This window comes from Medicago sativa, chromosome 4 (genome assembly GCF_051527215.1).
Source record: "Medicago sativa cultivar Bolivia chromosome 4, Bolivia_mono, whole genome shotgun sequence".
NCBI classification, from domain to species: domain Eukaryota; kingdom Viridiplantae; phylum Streptophyta; class Magnoliopsida; order Fabales; family Fabaceae; genus Medicago; species Medicago sativa.
The window spans coordinates 68,647,557-68,663,441 of NC_140752.1; the positions used below are offsets into that span (position 1 = coordinate 68,647,557).

At 32.2% G+C, this 15,885-nt stretch overlaps 1 protein-coding gene and 1 long non-coding RNA gene across 7 annotated transcripts; both read left to right on the plus strand.

The window, feature by feature from the left end:
- Positions 1 to 255: 255 nt before the first annotated feature.
- On the plus strand, positions 256 to 3,822 carry LOC146931151 (uncharacterized). Of its 5 annotated transcripts, XR_015006605.1 has the most exons (6): positions 263 to 949; positions 1,421 to 1,549; positions 2,024 to 2,107; positions 2,519 to 2,622; positions 2,810 to 2,850; positions 3,478 to 3,822. It is a non-coding gene; the product is annotated as an uncharacterized LOC146931151 (long non-coding RNA). The 5 variants fall into 5 exon arrangements; XR_015006602.1 differs by having other exon boundaries at positions 256 to 949; positions 1,421 to 2,107; positions 3,344 to 3,822; XR_015006601.1 differs by having other exon boundaries at positions 262 to 949; positions 1,421 to 2,107.
- A 9,709-nt stretch (positions 3,823 to 13,531) lies between these two features.
- On the plus strand, positions 13,532 to 15,555 carry LOC146931152 (GATA transcription factor 7-like). Of its 2 annotated transcripts, none has more exons than XM_085702627.1 (3): positions 13,532 to 13,702; positions 13,809 to 14,192; positions 14,450 to 15,555. In XM_085702627.1, exons 2-3 carry the CDS (start codon positions 13,836 to 13,838, stop codon positions 14,981 to 14,983), a joined length of 891 nt encoding a protein of 296 aa, XP_085558753.1. In that variant the 5' UTR covers positions 13,532 to 13,702; positions 13,809 to 13,835; the 3' UTR covers positions 14,984 to 15,555. The 2 variants fall into 2 exon arrangements, with proteins under 2 accessions (XP_085558753.1, XP_085558752.1); XM_085702626.1 differs by having other exon boundaries at positions 13,823 to 14,192.
- The last annotated feature ends 330 nt before the right edge of the window (positions 15,556 to 15,885 follow it).

Consider the following 15,885-nt stretch of genomic DNA (forward strand, 5'->3'; position numbering starts at 1 on the left):
GATCTTAAAAGTTCGGTTCAACTTTTAACTTTAAAACATTTTTATTTTGCCCTTCCTATCTACTTTGTTAGTCAAAATCAAATTGACTGCTTACAAGGATTGATGTGTCAACTAAGTGTGACATTAATTTGTTTCTATAATTGTTTTAGGTTTAATTTTAAGTTAATAAATGGTTTTGTTTATTTAAAATAAACTAAAAAGACTTAAAAAGAAAGGAAAATAAAACAAACGGCAAAAACGAAAGAAGAAGTATAAATGAACGGGCTAGCGAGAAAGACTATTAGAGATGTGAAGTTGAAAGGTGTTTAAAACACTTTTTTGAATGCTTAATTATTCATTTTCTTCAATCAATCAACTATCTATCTATATCTATCTATATTCTATATATAAAAACAAATGTCTACCAAAATAACCTAACTGCCCTGAATTAAAATAAAAAATTTAACTGTTTTATTGGGGTAATTTTGGAATTTCAACTGCTTCTGATGGGTTAGAATTCATCCATTTCAACTTCCCACTTTTTTCTAATTTTACCCTTGCCTCAATAACCAAACATATTCATATAAAGAGGTTACTTTAGTCATTTTCAATCCTAAAAGTTGTTTTTCACAAAACACTGTAGTTTCTTCTGTCACACCACCTTCTCGTTCTCACTTTTTTCTTCTTTTCTTCCTTATTTCCCTTTCTCTCACTCTCAAAGTCAAATTCAAAACAAATTGAATCCACCTTAATATTTCTTTACCCAATAACAATCACTTCGTTTTGTTTTTGTTTTTATTTTTTTTTATTATGTGCTAATGATTTTAGTTTATTTCTCTCTAAAAAAATTCAATTTACTTGCTTTGTGTTTGATTTTGATGTTATTGTTGAAAAGGAAGGAAAGCAGGGGAACAAATATATGTAACCAACAAAGAATGTAAGTATGTAAGAAGGAAGAACAAATTTATGGGTTAGTACAACAATATTAAACCTATTTTTTATTTTGTTGTTTTTAATTCTGATCATGTTTCTAATAACCAAAATGTAGACTTGAAAAGTAATTTTGTTCATGTTTTTAGTTATGTTCATGTTTCTGATAACAAAGTTGTAGACTTGGAAAGTAATTTTGTTCATATTTTTAATTATGTTCTGTTCAATTTTTGATATGCACACCAAGTGTTTGATAAAATGTATATGATATATATGATTTTGAATGTGAAAGGGATCACTCACAAAGTGTTTGTGACATTATCTCCAATTTTTAGCTTTAGAATATTGTTATGTCTCTGATTTTTGTTTATAAATATTTGTGCTGCAACTGTTTTATAAAATTATCACATCAATTTTATGTTGACGTAAATAATGGAAAAGAGCTCAATGTTTGTTACTCTGAATGTTTGGCATTTGAACTTTGTTTGATTTTTTTTTTCTTTGTGTGAAGGTTTGAGTGGAATTTGATGTTCTTCAAGAATGAAGGAAAATGCTTGCAAGGAACAAGGACACCCACAACACGAAAGAATCGTGTGTCGAATGGTGATCAACATCTGATCAAACATTGATGAGTTGTAAGGTGAGATTGAAAATAAATTCTTATTTGTTTCTAATGGTTTCTTTAACGGCGTCATATAGAACCGTAATTCCGCAATATAATGAGGTATGACAATCATTCTTCGTGCTTGAAGGATATTGGTTATTGCATATTTGACATGACTACTATTTGAAAATAAGTTTTCAACAAACCCAAAATAAATAAATAAATAAAAGGCATAAACAACTCAATTCTATATTTCTCTTAAAATTGATTTGTGATATTTAAGCACTGACGACCCTCCGACAACCCATTTGTAGTTCCGACGTCCCATTGGCAGTTTCGGTGAGATCCTCCTCATGCTATTAATTCAAAATGCAACATGTTTATGACTTTATCTACTTTGCAATGTGTTTGTTTGAAAATTGATTTCTGATGTGATTCTTTGTCATGATTCTAAATGACGAAACTTTGAATATAATTGTTATAAACATGTTTGAGTCATTTTGAGATTAGTGCAGTTTAGAATAGACCAAATAAACACATGAGAAGAAATAAAAATTAAAGACTTACTGCAGCAAAATGATTTTTTGAAAGTTGGTAAGTTACTAACCTTTTTAAGCTAATAACTTGCTTTCAATTTTTAGTTTTAATTGTTATACTCAACAATTTTTTTTGTAATGATAATGTTTTATTTAGGTGTCATTGAGATTGATGCTTTCCTATTTGGATTATACCTTGGATCCAAATAATGGTTTTTGAATAAAAGTCTTTGTTACCTTTATAATTTTCTAGCACTTAAGTGTTAAGTAATTATGGTGAGTTGACAGTTGAATGAATTGAGCTTAAATGATAAGCTTAAATTTTTAATTTATTATATGTTCGTGTAGTTGTAGTTGGATGAGTGCATAGCTGAGAGGATGAAAATTTAACATAGACTGATGGTACATGATTAGGAGGATCACTAAAGTCTCAACATATTTCGTTCTGATACATATACTATGATTACAGGAGTCATGCAAAATAGAGCTTTCTAGATAGATGAAGAGACAACCTCAAAAGTAGATATGATGCTTGATTTAATATGAGCTCTGGAATAGTTGATCAATAACAAGGTAAGCAATATTGGTTACACTCTCAATTTCGTAACTCTCATTGTGGTTGTTTGTATTTTTTTTTATTTCATTGTTGCAAGGGCAACAGAGAGTTGACGTATTCCTATTTTTATTTGTTGACATTTTTTTTTAATGTTTTTATAATAAGTTTTTGATCCATTTTCTATCCGTTTTTTTTTTATTTCAGTCATTCTTCATCAACACGTATCGTCAAAATCAGATACACGGGTACATTCATATATTATCCACATGTTGTTTTTCCCAATCTTTCTTCATTTTGGACATTGTTACTTTGATTTGCTTATGTTCATCAATCTTTATGTTTATAATTTTGTATTTTTTTATAAAAAAAAACGAAGATAAGTGTTACTGTCACTCCATTACATACATTATTTAGTTGCTCTAATATTTTACAAACTATGTTGTATAATAGGTGGAAATACAACCTCAAAATTTGCATTAATTTTTGCTTTGATTTGAGCTATGAAAAGTTGGTTATTATATGCGTACATAAATGGGAGAGGAAAATGTTGGAGAAACACAAGAGGCTAGAAAGCCTCGGAGAGGGAATATGAACTAAACTATTTATTACTTCACCTTTAATGCATAGATGATTGAACTCATGATTTTATTATTTACTTTCAGAGAAATATAGAACTTTAAATTTTGAATGAGTTATGATAAGTTTTTCTAATAATCTGAGCTTTTTATCCTATTGAAGACATCAATGATTCAAAGGAACTCTAGAAACTTGCTATCAAGATCTAAGATCTTTGGACAATTGTCATGGGCAGCAATGTTGATCCAAACATATCCCAGTACTCATACTTATTACAGGTTTTTCACATGAAGCAGGAACTTTCTGCTTCTGCTAGATTGGACCCTGCAAAAAGGTGTGCAGCAGAACTAACACATGAGGATGTGAATTCTGGAAAACTGTCATTAAACAAGATCACTTTGAATATCAAATTTGAAGACGTGGCTGCTCAACAGCGGAATCTCTAGACCGTTGCAACTTTAGGCCAAAATCCTCGATGTTTTCTTTAATTAATGAACATATTTTGTATGCTGAAGAAACAATCATGTTCTTTATACCAAATGCTACTTTCATGAGCATTATCAGCTAAAAATTTGTCACTTTGAACAACCTGAACAAACATATGCCTATCAGAAAAATGCTACTTTAATTTTTTGACAAAATTAGTTTCAATTATTGTGTTTTAGTATTGTCAACAGAAAAATTGAAATAATATTACGATACCTGCAAATATAAACACGCAAGATTTACAATGGGAACAGTTCAAGTATTTTTAAGAAATTTTAGCATGTATAATAATCAAAGATTTTATAGAAATGCAATATTAATGTTAGTTTTTACACAAGACCCATATTTATCACTTATTAATAAAATACATGTGAGTGTATGAACCATCTATGAATAAAAATAGAGTTTAATGGTGGTAAGTTGACGGTCCAAAATAATTTTACGCACACAACCAATCAAAATATTTAGAATCGTTACATCAATTAATGCTTTTAATTTACATGACAATTCAGAATATTTAATACCCGGTACTTAAGTTAATAAAATCTACGGAATAAAAACCTATAGGACTATTTATCGCTGATAAATATAAAAAATTAAATGGGACACATATTTTTCATTGACACGTCAAAAAGTATAAGATATATTTTCATTGATAAATATATAAAAAAATAACGGAACGAATATTTGATAACATATATATAACTTCAATTTTAATTTTTTATGCTATATGTTTTCCTTAACAAAATTAGTATTTATTAACGTCAGGCACTGGACAAATATTTTCCACTAGCTTTTTTTTTTGACAAGAATATTTTCCACTAGCTAATTAGTTAAAATTAACGTCGTTTTATATGGTCAACATTTTCTTTTTTACAAAATATTGTCAACATGAAAATAGGAACAATATTGTGATACACGCAAAGATTTATCACTGATAAAAATAAAAATAAACGGGACACATAAAAAAGTATAAGATATATTTTTCACTGATAAATATAGTATTACTCAATACTGTATATTCCTCGAGCAAGCCACACCACACAACACAACGGCACATGTTTCGTCGCACAACGCAGCACGCTACCCGTGCTGTAGCACTGGTATCTCGATTAGTTATGGATAGAAGCTAAAATGTCAACTAGGCTAAACATGATTTTTGATTGCTTGGTTATCCATGATATTTATTAATAGAAGCTAAAATGTCAATGAGACTAAAAGAATGGATTTTGATTGATTAACAATCCATATGAATCGAAGCTAAAATGTCAATTATTTTAGAATAAGAAGAATTAATTTTGCTTAACTATCCATGATATCTTTATGAGCAAGTTGTAATTGAGCTAAAATCATGAAATTAATTTTGTAAAATTAAAAATATGAACAAATAATGTCAGTTAGGCTAAAAGAATTAATTTTTCTTAAACATGCATTTTCTTATGGATAGAAGGTAGAATGTCAATTAGCATAAAAATAATGAATTTTTCGTTTTTTTTTTTTTTTGAAGAAGAAGAAGGTAAAATGGAATGTATTAACAAAAGACTCGATTCCTGCCCAACACAAGGAGTGCACGAATAGAAGTCAGCAAAAGTCCACAAAAATAGTACAATAACAAGATGCACAAAAACATCACAAAAAACAAAAAATAACGAGTATTACTTTCCCCGCCCTATAGGTTTCTCGTGCGCCCTGCGTTTTTTCCAAAAATGCCCTTGTGCAGTCCGAATTTTAAAATCCGGATTCATGTTTACTATTTTGGATTTTATAATCCGGACAATTCTTATGTATAAGCAGCCATCAGACTCACATTTCAGCAGTTTTGAGTTTTGCTTTTAAAAACAACAAAAAAACTAAGTAAAAAAATGCTAAAAACCTGTTAAATAAAATCATAAAAATATAAAAATACCACCAAAAAATTCTAAAAATCAAATAAAACTAGTGCAAAATTTTTCGGATTTTTCTGATAATATGAATAATTAAAAAAATGAAAAATGGGTCTAAACGATGAAATTTTGGATTTTGAGAGGCGGAGTCCCATAAGAAGTCACTTCTAAGGCTAAGGGAGTCATGGTCCTTGAATTTTTTCTGATTTTATGGGGAAGTTTCGGAGCAATTTGATCAAGTAGCCCGAAAACCCGATTTTTGACTAAGAACAGGTAACAATGACCCAAAAACAGAAGGATGAGAGTTAGGAACATTAATATTGTCCCTAAAATGGCTATACATGTTACAAACATGCTTAGGATTTGTGCTGATACAGTTCGGATTATGTAATCTGAACTGTTTTACCTTGAAAAAGGGTGTTTAGGGGGTTTCCGGATTATGTAATCCGGAAACATCATGTAACGCGCCCTATTTTTGAAGTTTCCGGATTACAAAATCCGGAAAAATCCGTAACTCCATTTTTCACCCTATAACAAAGGAAAACACCATTCCGGATTATGAAATCCGGAAACCTCAAGGGCCTTTTTGGAAAAATCGCAGGGCGCGCAAGAATCCTATAGGGTGGGAAAAGTAACTCGAAAATAAGTGAAAAGCATGACATTGAAATTAAGTAACAAAACCCAAACACTGAATAGGGCTTGTCCACCAAAAATGAAGATCAAAAGCAAGATTCACTTGATGTGCTTTCAACCACCAAAAAGATAACAACTTCACTTTGTCGAGTAATTGAACCAACAACGACTCCTTATGCTTGAATATGCGACAATTTCTTTCCTTCCACACTATCCAAGCACAAACCAAATTAAAACAATAGATGATCAACCATTCTTTGAACAATTACCCAAATTACCAAATTGAATGAGATGCTCTGACAACTGCTGAGGATTCACTATGTGAATGCCTAACCACTAATAGACAAGATATCATATATGCTCTAAACACTTGCATCCCCAAAAAAATGTGATTAACACTTTTCTCAATGTCGCATCCACCCGAACACATAACATAATTTGACTGAAGAATACCACACCTGAGAAGATTATCCTTTGTTGGAAGCCAATTACACAACAACCGCTAAGAAAACAAGGGTACCTTAAGAGTAGAAACCTTATTCCAAATAATGGCGTGCATGTCCAAACTGTCAGTCAGTTTGTGTGCCTTGTGATAATAGCTTGTAACATTTGCAAGAATTAAGGTGCCAATCTTATTTGTCTCCCTGGCCAGTCTGGAAAAAATGTTATACAACAACTCTCAACACTCTTCCACATGCTTCTCCTCCACGTAAACAGACTCTGCCACCACAAACAAGCACCACCCCCAATACCCCAACCCAAAGAACACATAACATCAACTGATATCGTAAGATCTTCAGCTAAATCAAACAAACGTCTAAACCTATGACATAACAAACCTCCTTCCAACTATGGATCAGACAAAAAACAAGTTGTAGTCGCATCGCCCACCACCCTCACCAAACTATCATCAAACCAACAACCGATCCATATTCTTACACCTCTTCTGATACTCATCAAATCACGCCACCAAGAAGACCCCTTCCTCCCTCCATCCTCTGACACACTCCTTCCTTTCGACACCTACCCACCAACACCTTGTACCATAAACATTATATAGACCAACCTTTTCCCATTTAATTCAGTTGATTTTCCTAACCTCCTCACATCCCCCCAAAAAAACATTTAAAAATAGATTCGATGGAGGAGATAATACTTATGGGCATCTTGAAGAAGGAAAGAAAGTAGACTGGTTAAGAGGACATGGCCGATTTCAGAAGAAATAAGCGATCAGACATAGACGAATTCTTACTTTTCCATCCTAATAATTTTATTTTAATTCGGTCAATCAAAGGATACCATAAGCTCAATCGGAGAGAATAACCACCAATAGACCCAAATAAAGAAAAGGGGTCCACCCTATTTTACAATTCATAACCATAGTTGCCTCAGGAACATTCACACCCGCCAACAGATATGTAGACCCAAATAATGAATGAATTTTACTTAATTATCCATTAAGGGCCTGTTTGGTTCAGCTTCTGCCCAGCCAAAAGCAATTCTCTACAGTGCCAAAAGCAATTCTAGCCAAAAACAACGTGTTTGGTTTGGCTTTTCAGAATTACTTTTATCCTCCAAAAGCAATTCTCCATGAAGCTACAAATCCTAACTTCTAGCTTTTCTAAAATCAATTATAAACAGTAAATATTATATTTTATTATTACAACCTATTATTTTCCTTTATTGCCCTTTATCAATTCTCCTTCTTTATCAATTCTCCTTTAGCTATGTCTATTTTAGTAATTATACATTCAAAAGCAATTCTACATAATTGTATCCAAACATAAATCAGTTTGTTTAATCAATTCTACATAATTGTATCCAAACATAAATCAATTCTCTCAGAATCAATTCTGTCAGAATCAATTATATTCAAAGCTGAACCAAACACACACTAAATCTTTATCGATCAAAGCTTGTCAATCAGGCTAAAAGAATTAATTATGCTTAACCATCCATTTTCTTAAAAGGTAGAATACCATTTAGGCTAGAAGAATGAAAAATATCACGTAAATTTGGTGTTCTTGAGAAATTTTAATACTTCAGAAAAATAATTATTATTTGTGAGAGGTTGAAACTTGACCAATTTTTTTTATGTGTTGAACTAACTCTTGATTTTCTTGAAGCTTGACTAATACTTTCTGTGTTGAGCTAACTTGATTGTCTTTAATGATTGAAGCCCTTGTTGTGAGGTGCTTCTTCCTAAGAAGCCTAATCCTCAGTTTTTCAAGGTTGCAAATAAACAAAATCTTATCCCAAAATCTTTATATCTCTAACGGGAAAGGACGACAAAGCGTACATGCATCTTATTTGCCACATCAACAAGAGTAAACACTCTTTACCACTCACGTAACTGAAGTGACCAAATTTCTTAACAGAGATAAATTAAAAGACCAGATTAAACTAATTAATAAACTGCACTGAACTGAACTTTAAAAAAATTAATGAATCAAAGTGATATTTAAGTTTTTTTTAGGAAATTTCAGCCTCATTTTTTATCATATAGTACTATTTATTTGTTGCATGAAAAACATCAGAGAGCACCAGTTCATGTCTGAAAGTATGCGGCTGCAAAGCTTGAAAGTTGAGGTCCCGAATTCAATCTCCTTCGGTGAGTGTCTTAAAAGTCAATCCCAACATGAATGAAGTGACGATGATAAATGAACAAGTTCACCTTCCAAAGCAAATCCTCGCGCCAGATAGACGACAAACAATATCCAACGTGGTCACTGAATTTTTATCCTTTGTAACTTTTTTAGTCCTTTGTATTAACCAAAAATACAGAAAATGCGTGTAAAGTTGTATCCAAAAAAATAAAGTGTTCGTAAAGTAACTCTTTTTGGCGTAAACTAAAAATTATCCTTTTTTTTTTTTAAAGCTAAAATGGTCTAGACATTGAAGAAAATTGAACCTGAGATTTTAAAAATGAAGACACTTTCAAGTCCGAAATCAATACCATCAAACCAATTTGAGTGGGTTAAAAATTGTCCATTCTAAAAAGCAATCTCATATTCTTTCGAATAATTTATGATTACATGAAGTCTATTAACTTCTTGAATTCTTTGATGTGAATGATTTACTATATAAAAGTGGACAATACTAAATATTTATTTTTTTCAATGATGTGAATGATTTACTATATAAAAGTGGACAATACTAAATATTTATTTTTTTCAATAGTGAGTTACTACTATACAAACTATTTTAAAAATAATTACATGTATTATTTAAATTTTATCATACTCAACTAATAAGTTTATGGTATGCTCTAGGTAAAAAAATAGGCCTTGGTTCTTAAAAAAGATATTATTACTTTTTTCACTCTGGTATTCTCACGCTTCCTATTTTTTGCTCAAAATACGCTTGATTTGGGTTATATGATATGAACTTCTTTATAGGAATTTTCGAATTATACAATCTAAAAATTTGTTTTGTTCAAAATTTCAGAACAGAGGTGGCATATATTATTAAGATGATATAATTGAAAACGACAATAAAATAAATGTAGAGAAACATGCATGGTACAAATTCTCATTTTATCAATTGATAAATACTTTTGTAGTACATTTACATTAATATAATGTTTATTAAAAGAAATTATTAGACACATAAAGCAAAATCTCTAATGGAAAAAGATGGAGGGTGAAGGAGGCTATGATAAGGTTTGTTTTCTCTCACATCCTATTGGGGGGGGGGGGGGGGGTAATGCTAAATCTGGTGGGAGAAGGAGACTCTTTTGAGCAGGCTTACACTTAGACAAAGCAAACTTACCCCTAGAAAAGATGGAGCAAATTTACAAAGCGGATTTTTGCCCTTTGACCATTCATATATTCCTAGGTAAAAATAAAAGAAACCTTGTATGAAAGGCCAACGGTGGTACAGTGTAGAAGAAATTTATAAAAGAGAAAGATAGAATGTGAATGGAATGAGGCCGATTTATGAAGGATGTGTTGGTATTTTTAGGTGGAATTTGTGACGAATGAGTGCATATAGTGTAATGGTCCGTCAATCCATGGTCAAAAAATGTGGTTAAGGAGACTCTAACCAGTCAAGTGTTGCTGACCAACCCAAATAAAACGTTTTCAATGTGAGTCACTCTTGATAACCAAGCCACCGTCTACACTCTGAGCAAACTTACACCTAGAAAAGAGGGTGATAATTTACAAAGCGGGATTTTGCCCTTTGATCATTCATATCATCCCTAAATAAAAATAAAAGAATTTTTGTATGAAAGGCCAACGGTGGAACATTATAGACGAAATTTATAAAAGAAAAAGATAGAACATGAGATGGAACGAGGATTTGTGAAGGATGAGTGGGTATTTTGAGGGGGAATTTGTGACAAATGAGTACATATAGTGTAATGGTCCATCAATGCATGGTCAAAAAATGTGGTTGAGGAGACTCTAACCAATCAAGTGTTGATGACCAACCCAAAACACGTTTTTAATGAGTCACTCTTGATAACCAAGCCACCGCCACACTCTGAACTAGTTCAGATTATATAATCCGAACAAATTTCAGAACTGTTTGAATTATATAATCCGAACTGGTCCAAAACTGTGTTAAACTCATACTTTGTAGGGTGCGGGACATTTCGGATTTTAAAATCCAAAACTTTCAAGTACAGTATTTTTCTGTGGTCCACGATGCACAAAAACTTTTATAAATTGGTGTGTTTGGTTCATTTGTCAGAAAACACAACAAATAACCATGAACATTTATCTAATGGATTTGAAAACCAAGTTAGCCACTATTTATTATAACGGGGAAAACTCACAAGGGTCCGGATTGATGTCACGTTGTCTGGGTTGAAGGATCAGTTGAACCAAATCAACCGTCGACCCAACCACAAAGACACAAGAAGAGTGAATGGTGTTAAGTTTCGTCGCTCATCGACTAACTCAGATGGAAGTGTCCAGTTCACCCAGATGAAGCTCGGGAATGACGACATCATAACCATTTTCTCGACATTTGGTCAGTACAATATTAAAGTACCAATTGAGTTGGACAATTCATTGGTCAGATTTTTCGAAGATATTCAGAAAAGTTTGATCTGATCCCAGACCTAAGAAGAAATCACACATGGATAGACCAGAAGAAGATTTAAGTTTGGCTAATCCATGATTTTTTTTTTTGGTGTGTTTTATTATATTGTTTTAAGTTGTTGAATTTATGTTGTTTAATTTATTATGTTATTTAAATTGTTATTTTTAAAGTATGTTGCTGAATCTAAATTTCTTGTGTTCTAAGCCCGGTCAAACTCTCCAAACCGCTAGTTCTGACTAGCGGAGTTCAAATTCAAACCGATAAAAAAACCGTAAAACGATCCAAAAAATCGAAAACCACAAAAAATCCGAATATTATCGGATGTGTTTGGATGTCATTTTGCGAAAACCATTCGGATTGCATCGGATTTTGAATTGATTTTTTAAAACCGAACGACATACATATATTTTAATACTTATTTTCATTTTTTATAAGTATGATACTCCATCCGTCTCTAATTATAAGCACTATTTGAGAAATTTTTTTGTCCCTAAATACAAGCCCTTATACAAATTACTATATGCATTTATTGTTTTTTTCCTAAACATACCCCTAATTAATATTATTAACTTCCCTTGAAATATGAAAAGTCAAATTTAATACGCATACAAACAAATGACAATTTAGTAATGTTGACACATAAAATATACACATTACTTATACTAACAAATTTTCTTAAAAAATGTAAAAAAATTAAAAGGAGCTTATATATAGAAACGAAAGGAATATATTATATTAAGCTATTATTTTTTCTTTTTAATTCTTTTAATACAACATGTTAGTTTAATTTTAATGCATGTCACACTTTGTGTTTTTCGACTCTTTGTAACACCAGTAAAGATGACTCGAACAATTTTACTAAATTGAGTTTAGAGTAATGATATTTTGACATCCATTTGATGACAACTTTGTTGACAACCTTGTTTTTCTCACTTCTTATTGGTCAAAAACAATGGAGAGAGAAAAAGGAAGAGAGAGGATAACAACATCATGTGAGTATGAGAGAGAAAGTTGTCAAAAAGTGGTTGTCAAAATATCATTTCTCTTGAGTTTATACCATGACTGTTGTAATCTATGTAGCCTGGATAAGTGTATGAGTGCGGGGACGATACGATACAGGTACGCGGATACACGAATTTATTTAAATATAGGATATGATACGGTTATGATACGTTAACAAAAATTTTATAATAAAACTTATATGTATGAAAAATACTTAAAGAAAATAAATATTGATTACTCTTCATTATTATATTATTATAAAAGTCACAATTTTTTAAAAATAATACTTGTGATCAAAATAAAAAAATGTAAAGTTTTTTTATAATCATATTATATTTTCATATGGCGGGATATCGATAGAAATAAAATTAAAATTTAACATAAATCTTATCTAATGTTGATTAACTGAATCACCTCTCTCTAGTTACATTCATCTACAAAAAGTATAATTTTAAGTGGTTTATCGAAAAACAATTCTATTGATGCATATCTAAAATTGAATCATATACATTTCAACTGGATTTTTACAATATTGTCTCACTTTTTACCATTTATCTTTTTAGCATACATATTTGTGAAGTATCTAAGAAGTATCATTGTATATCCGTGAAGTATCATTGTAATCTTCTTTTATGAAATTTCTTTTATGAAATTGTAATCAGAAAACAAAACAAAGTAGCGGGAAGAATGGTCCAAAAGTTAACCACATCACGAGGCGCAATTTACGCGAGCAAACAATGCTGTACTAATCTTTGTTTCAGATTGCCCTTTACGTTAAATTAATTAACTTTATTATTAGGACCCTGAAAAAGTTGTGATTAGTATACTAACACAACCCACCCAGTTTCCTCTTTCTTGGTTACTTCATTATGAATTTTTGGAAACAATTAAAAAACTGATAGCGCCAAAATCCGATTTTATCATTTTAAACTTCAAAACACACACACAATAATCATAGGAGATCTAAAACAGTCTAAAACCGGCATTTGATTTTAACGTTTTGTTTGTAACTGGTTGGAATCTTGATTTGGACCGGGTCAGTTTTATTTTGCCCCCAAAGAAGAAAAAAACACCACAACATTATTTTTGAATTTTACAAAGCCATCATCAATAAATATCTCACACTACATAAATAATTTAAATTTAAATTTTAAAAATACCAATAATAGTGAAGCCCCTTAACCCCACCACCTGACCAAATGTCACACTTTTGGTGCATTAGTGCATGACTCTCTATGAGATGGGAAAATTTAGTAGTAGTACTAGTGGCGTATTTAAATTGAAAAATATTACTAGTACATGCATAGTGAAAATAAAGAAATAATAGAAAGAATAGATAGATAATAATTATTACAAACCAATACCTCAACGCTTGTTTCGCCCTCATTTCAGTGCTTCCAAACCAAAGGAAACTCTCTTGCGGTTTCCTCTCTTTGTCACTCTTCATCACTTTTATTTTATTTATCAGGTAAAAATTAATTTAATTCAATTCAATAGCAACGTTTTGCAAGCAAAAATAATTATATTAATTCATCACTCTTTGTGTAACTCTAATTTGAAAATAATAATAATAGTTTGAGTTTTGTAGGAGAAAAAAAAACATGGAAGTTGTTGTAGCGGAAGCGTTGAAACCAAGCTTGAGGACAGAATCTATTTTCCAACAAACAATTTGTGAAGAGATTTTGTGTTTGAACGCAAACAACGTTGTTGTCGGAGAAGATTTTTCTGTCGACGACTTGCTTGATTTTTCCAACGGTGAATTTCAACATGGTTCTGTTGGAAAAGAAATTGATGTTTACCAGGAGGAGGAAGAAGAAGAAGAACATGAAAAAAACAGCACCACCTCAGGTTCTGAACATGAACGAACAGAAGATGACAACAATTCAAATTCCACAACATTTTCCGGTGCCGGAGACGGCGAGTCTGACTCCATTTTTGCCGGTGGTTTAGCAGTTCCGGTGAATCTTTAATCATGCAATAAATTATTTTTGTTTTTTATTTAATAAAGAATGAATTCATTACCTTTGTAGCATGGACATTTCTGATAGAAGATGTGCTAGTATGCAACACATGTCACTAACACGACACATTTGATTACATTGAATTATGTTATTTTTTTTGTATTATCATTAGTGTCATGTGTCCGGTCGGTGTTTGTGTCGTGTCTGTATGTGCTTCATAGCTAATAACTCGTTTTGGTTTTCTTAATTCTCAGGCCGATGATGTTGCGGATTTGGAATGGGTGTCTCACTTTGTGGACGATTCTGTACCAGAACTCTCTCTATTGTATCCAGTTCAGGCCCGGGCCGAACCGGAACCTAGACCGGGCCCAACCAATGCTTATTCCCAGCTCTCTATAATCCGCAGAAAGCCTAGAACAACCAAGACAAGAAGGCCCAACTGTAACGTGTGGATTTTTAACCCTATACTCTTTTCAGCAAAGAAGCAGAGGAAAAAGCCCGAAGCCCAAACGGGTGGGGCTCAGTTTCAACGACGGTGCAGCCACTGCCATGTTCAGAAAACGCCACAGTGGAGAGCTGGTCCGCTTGGACCGAAAACACTATGTAACGCTTGTGGTGTTCGGTTTAAGTCCGGTCGGCTTTTCCCGGAGTATAGACCTGCATGCAGTCCGACGTTTTCCGGTGAAATTCATTCGAACAGCCACCGTAAGGTTTTGGAAATGAGGCGGAGGAAGGAGGTGGATGAACCGGTTTCCGGTCTGAACCGGATTCAAATGGTCACGAGTTGATGAATTTGTTGAGAACGTGATAGTGGTAACTTGGTAAGGTTAGATTAGCTGATTAGATACTGGTGAACCAACTGGTCTGAACCGGGTTTTTTTTGGAGAAATAGTCAATGATTTAGTGGTAGTGAGTGACTAGTCAGCTAAGGCAGGTAACGGAGATTAGGAAGAAAGCATTGATAGTCTGTGACTGTGTCCCATTTACTCAGTGCAGTTAATTTATTTAATTTAATGTAATACTACTATAGTACTCCTTCTGTTTCAAAATACATGTCCAAGTCAACCACTTCACATATGCCAATGCACAATTTTGACCGTTAATATCTTTAATTATCTAAAGTAAAAAATTATGAAAATTTAATATTTTGAAAATATTTGTCGAGACAAATCAAACAACATCTTACATGCTAATATTTGTACTTATACATTAGTAAAAAAGTATGGTCAAAGTAAGTTAAATGAATAATGCACATTGCAAAAATTGGACATGTATTTTGAAACGGAGGGTAAGTCTAGGATAAGAATTTTAAATATGAAGACATCTTCGCCATTTATTCAAGTTGGTATTTAATATTTTATTTGCTTGCATATTTTGATTGGAATTGAATTATTCAACAAAGTTCAGCGGTGTGCGTGTTAGAATCTATGAGTGCATGTATGATGCATGTGAGAGAGAGAGAGGTGCGGCAGAAAGGGATTGAAAGAAACATTGATTTTTGATTTTTGAAATTGAGAGTTTGAGACCACTGAAAATGATTTTAGTGCCCAAAAAATATAGTGGTCAAGTGGGCGCGATGAGTGGATTGGTATTATGTTTTGGGAGGCTCACAAGCTACGGGTCAATGATGGGTCATCTCCATGTTTGGGACTTGTCTCTGAGACTTGTTGAAAAATATTATGATGTGGGC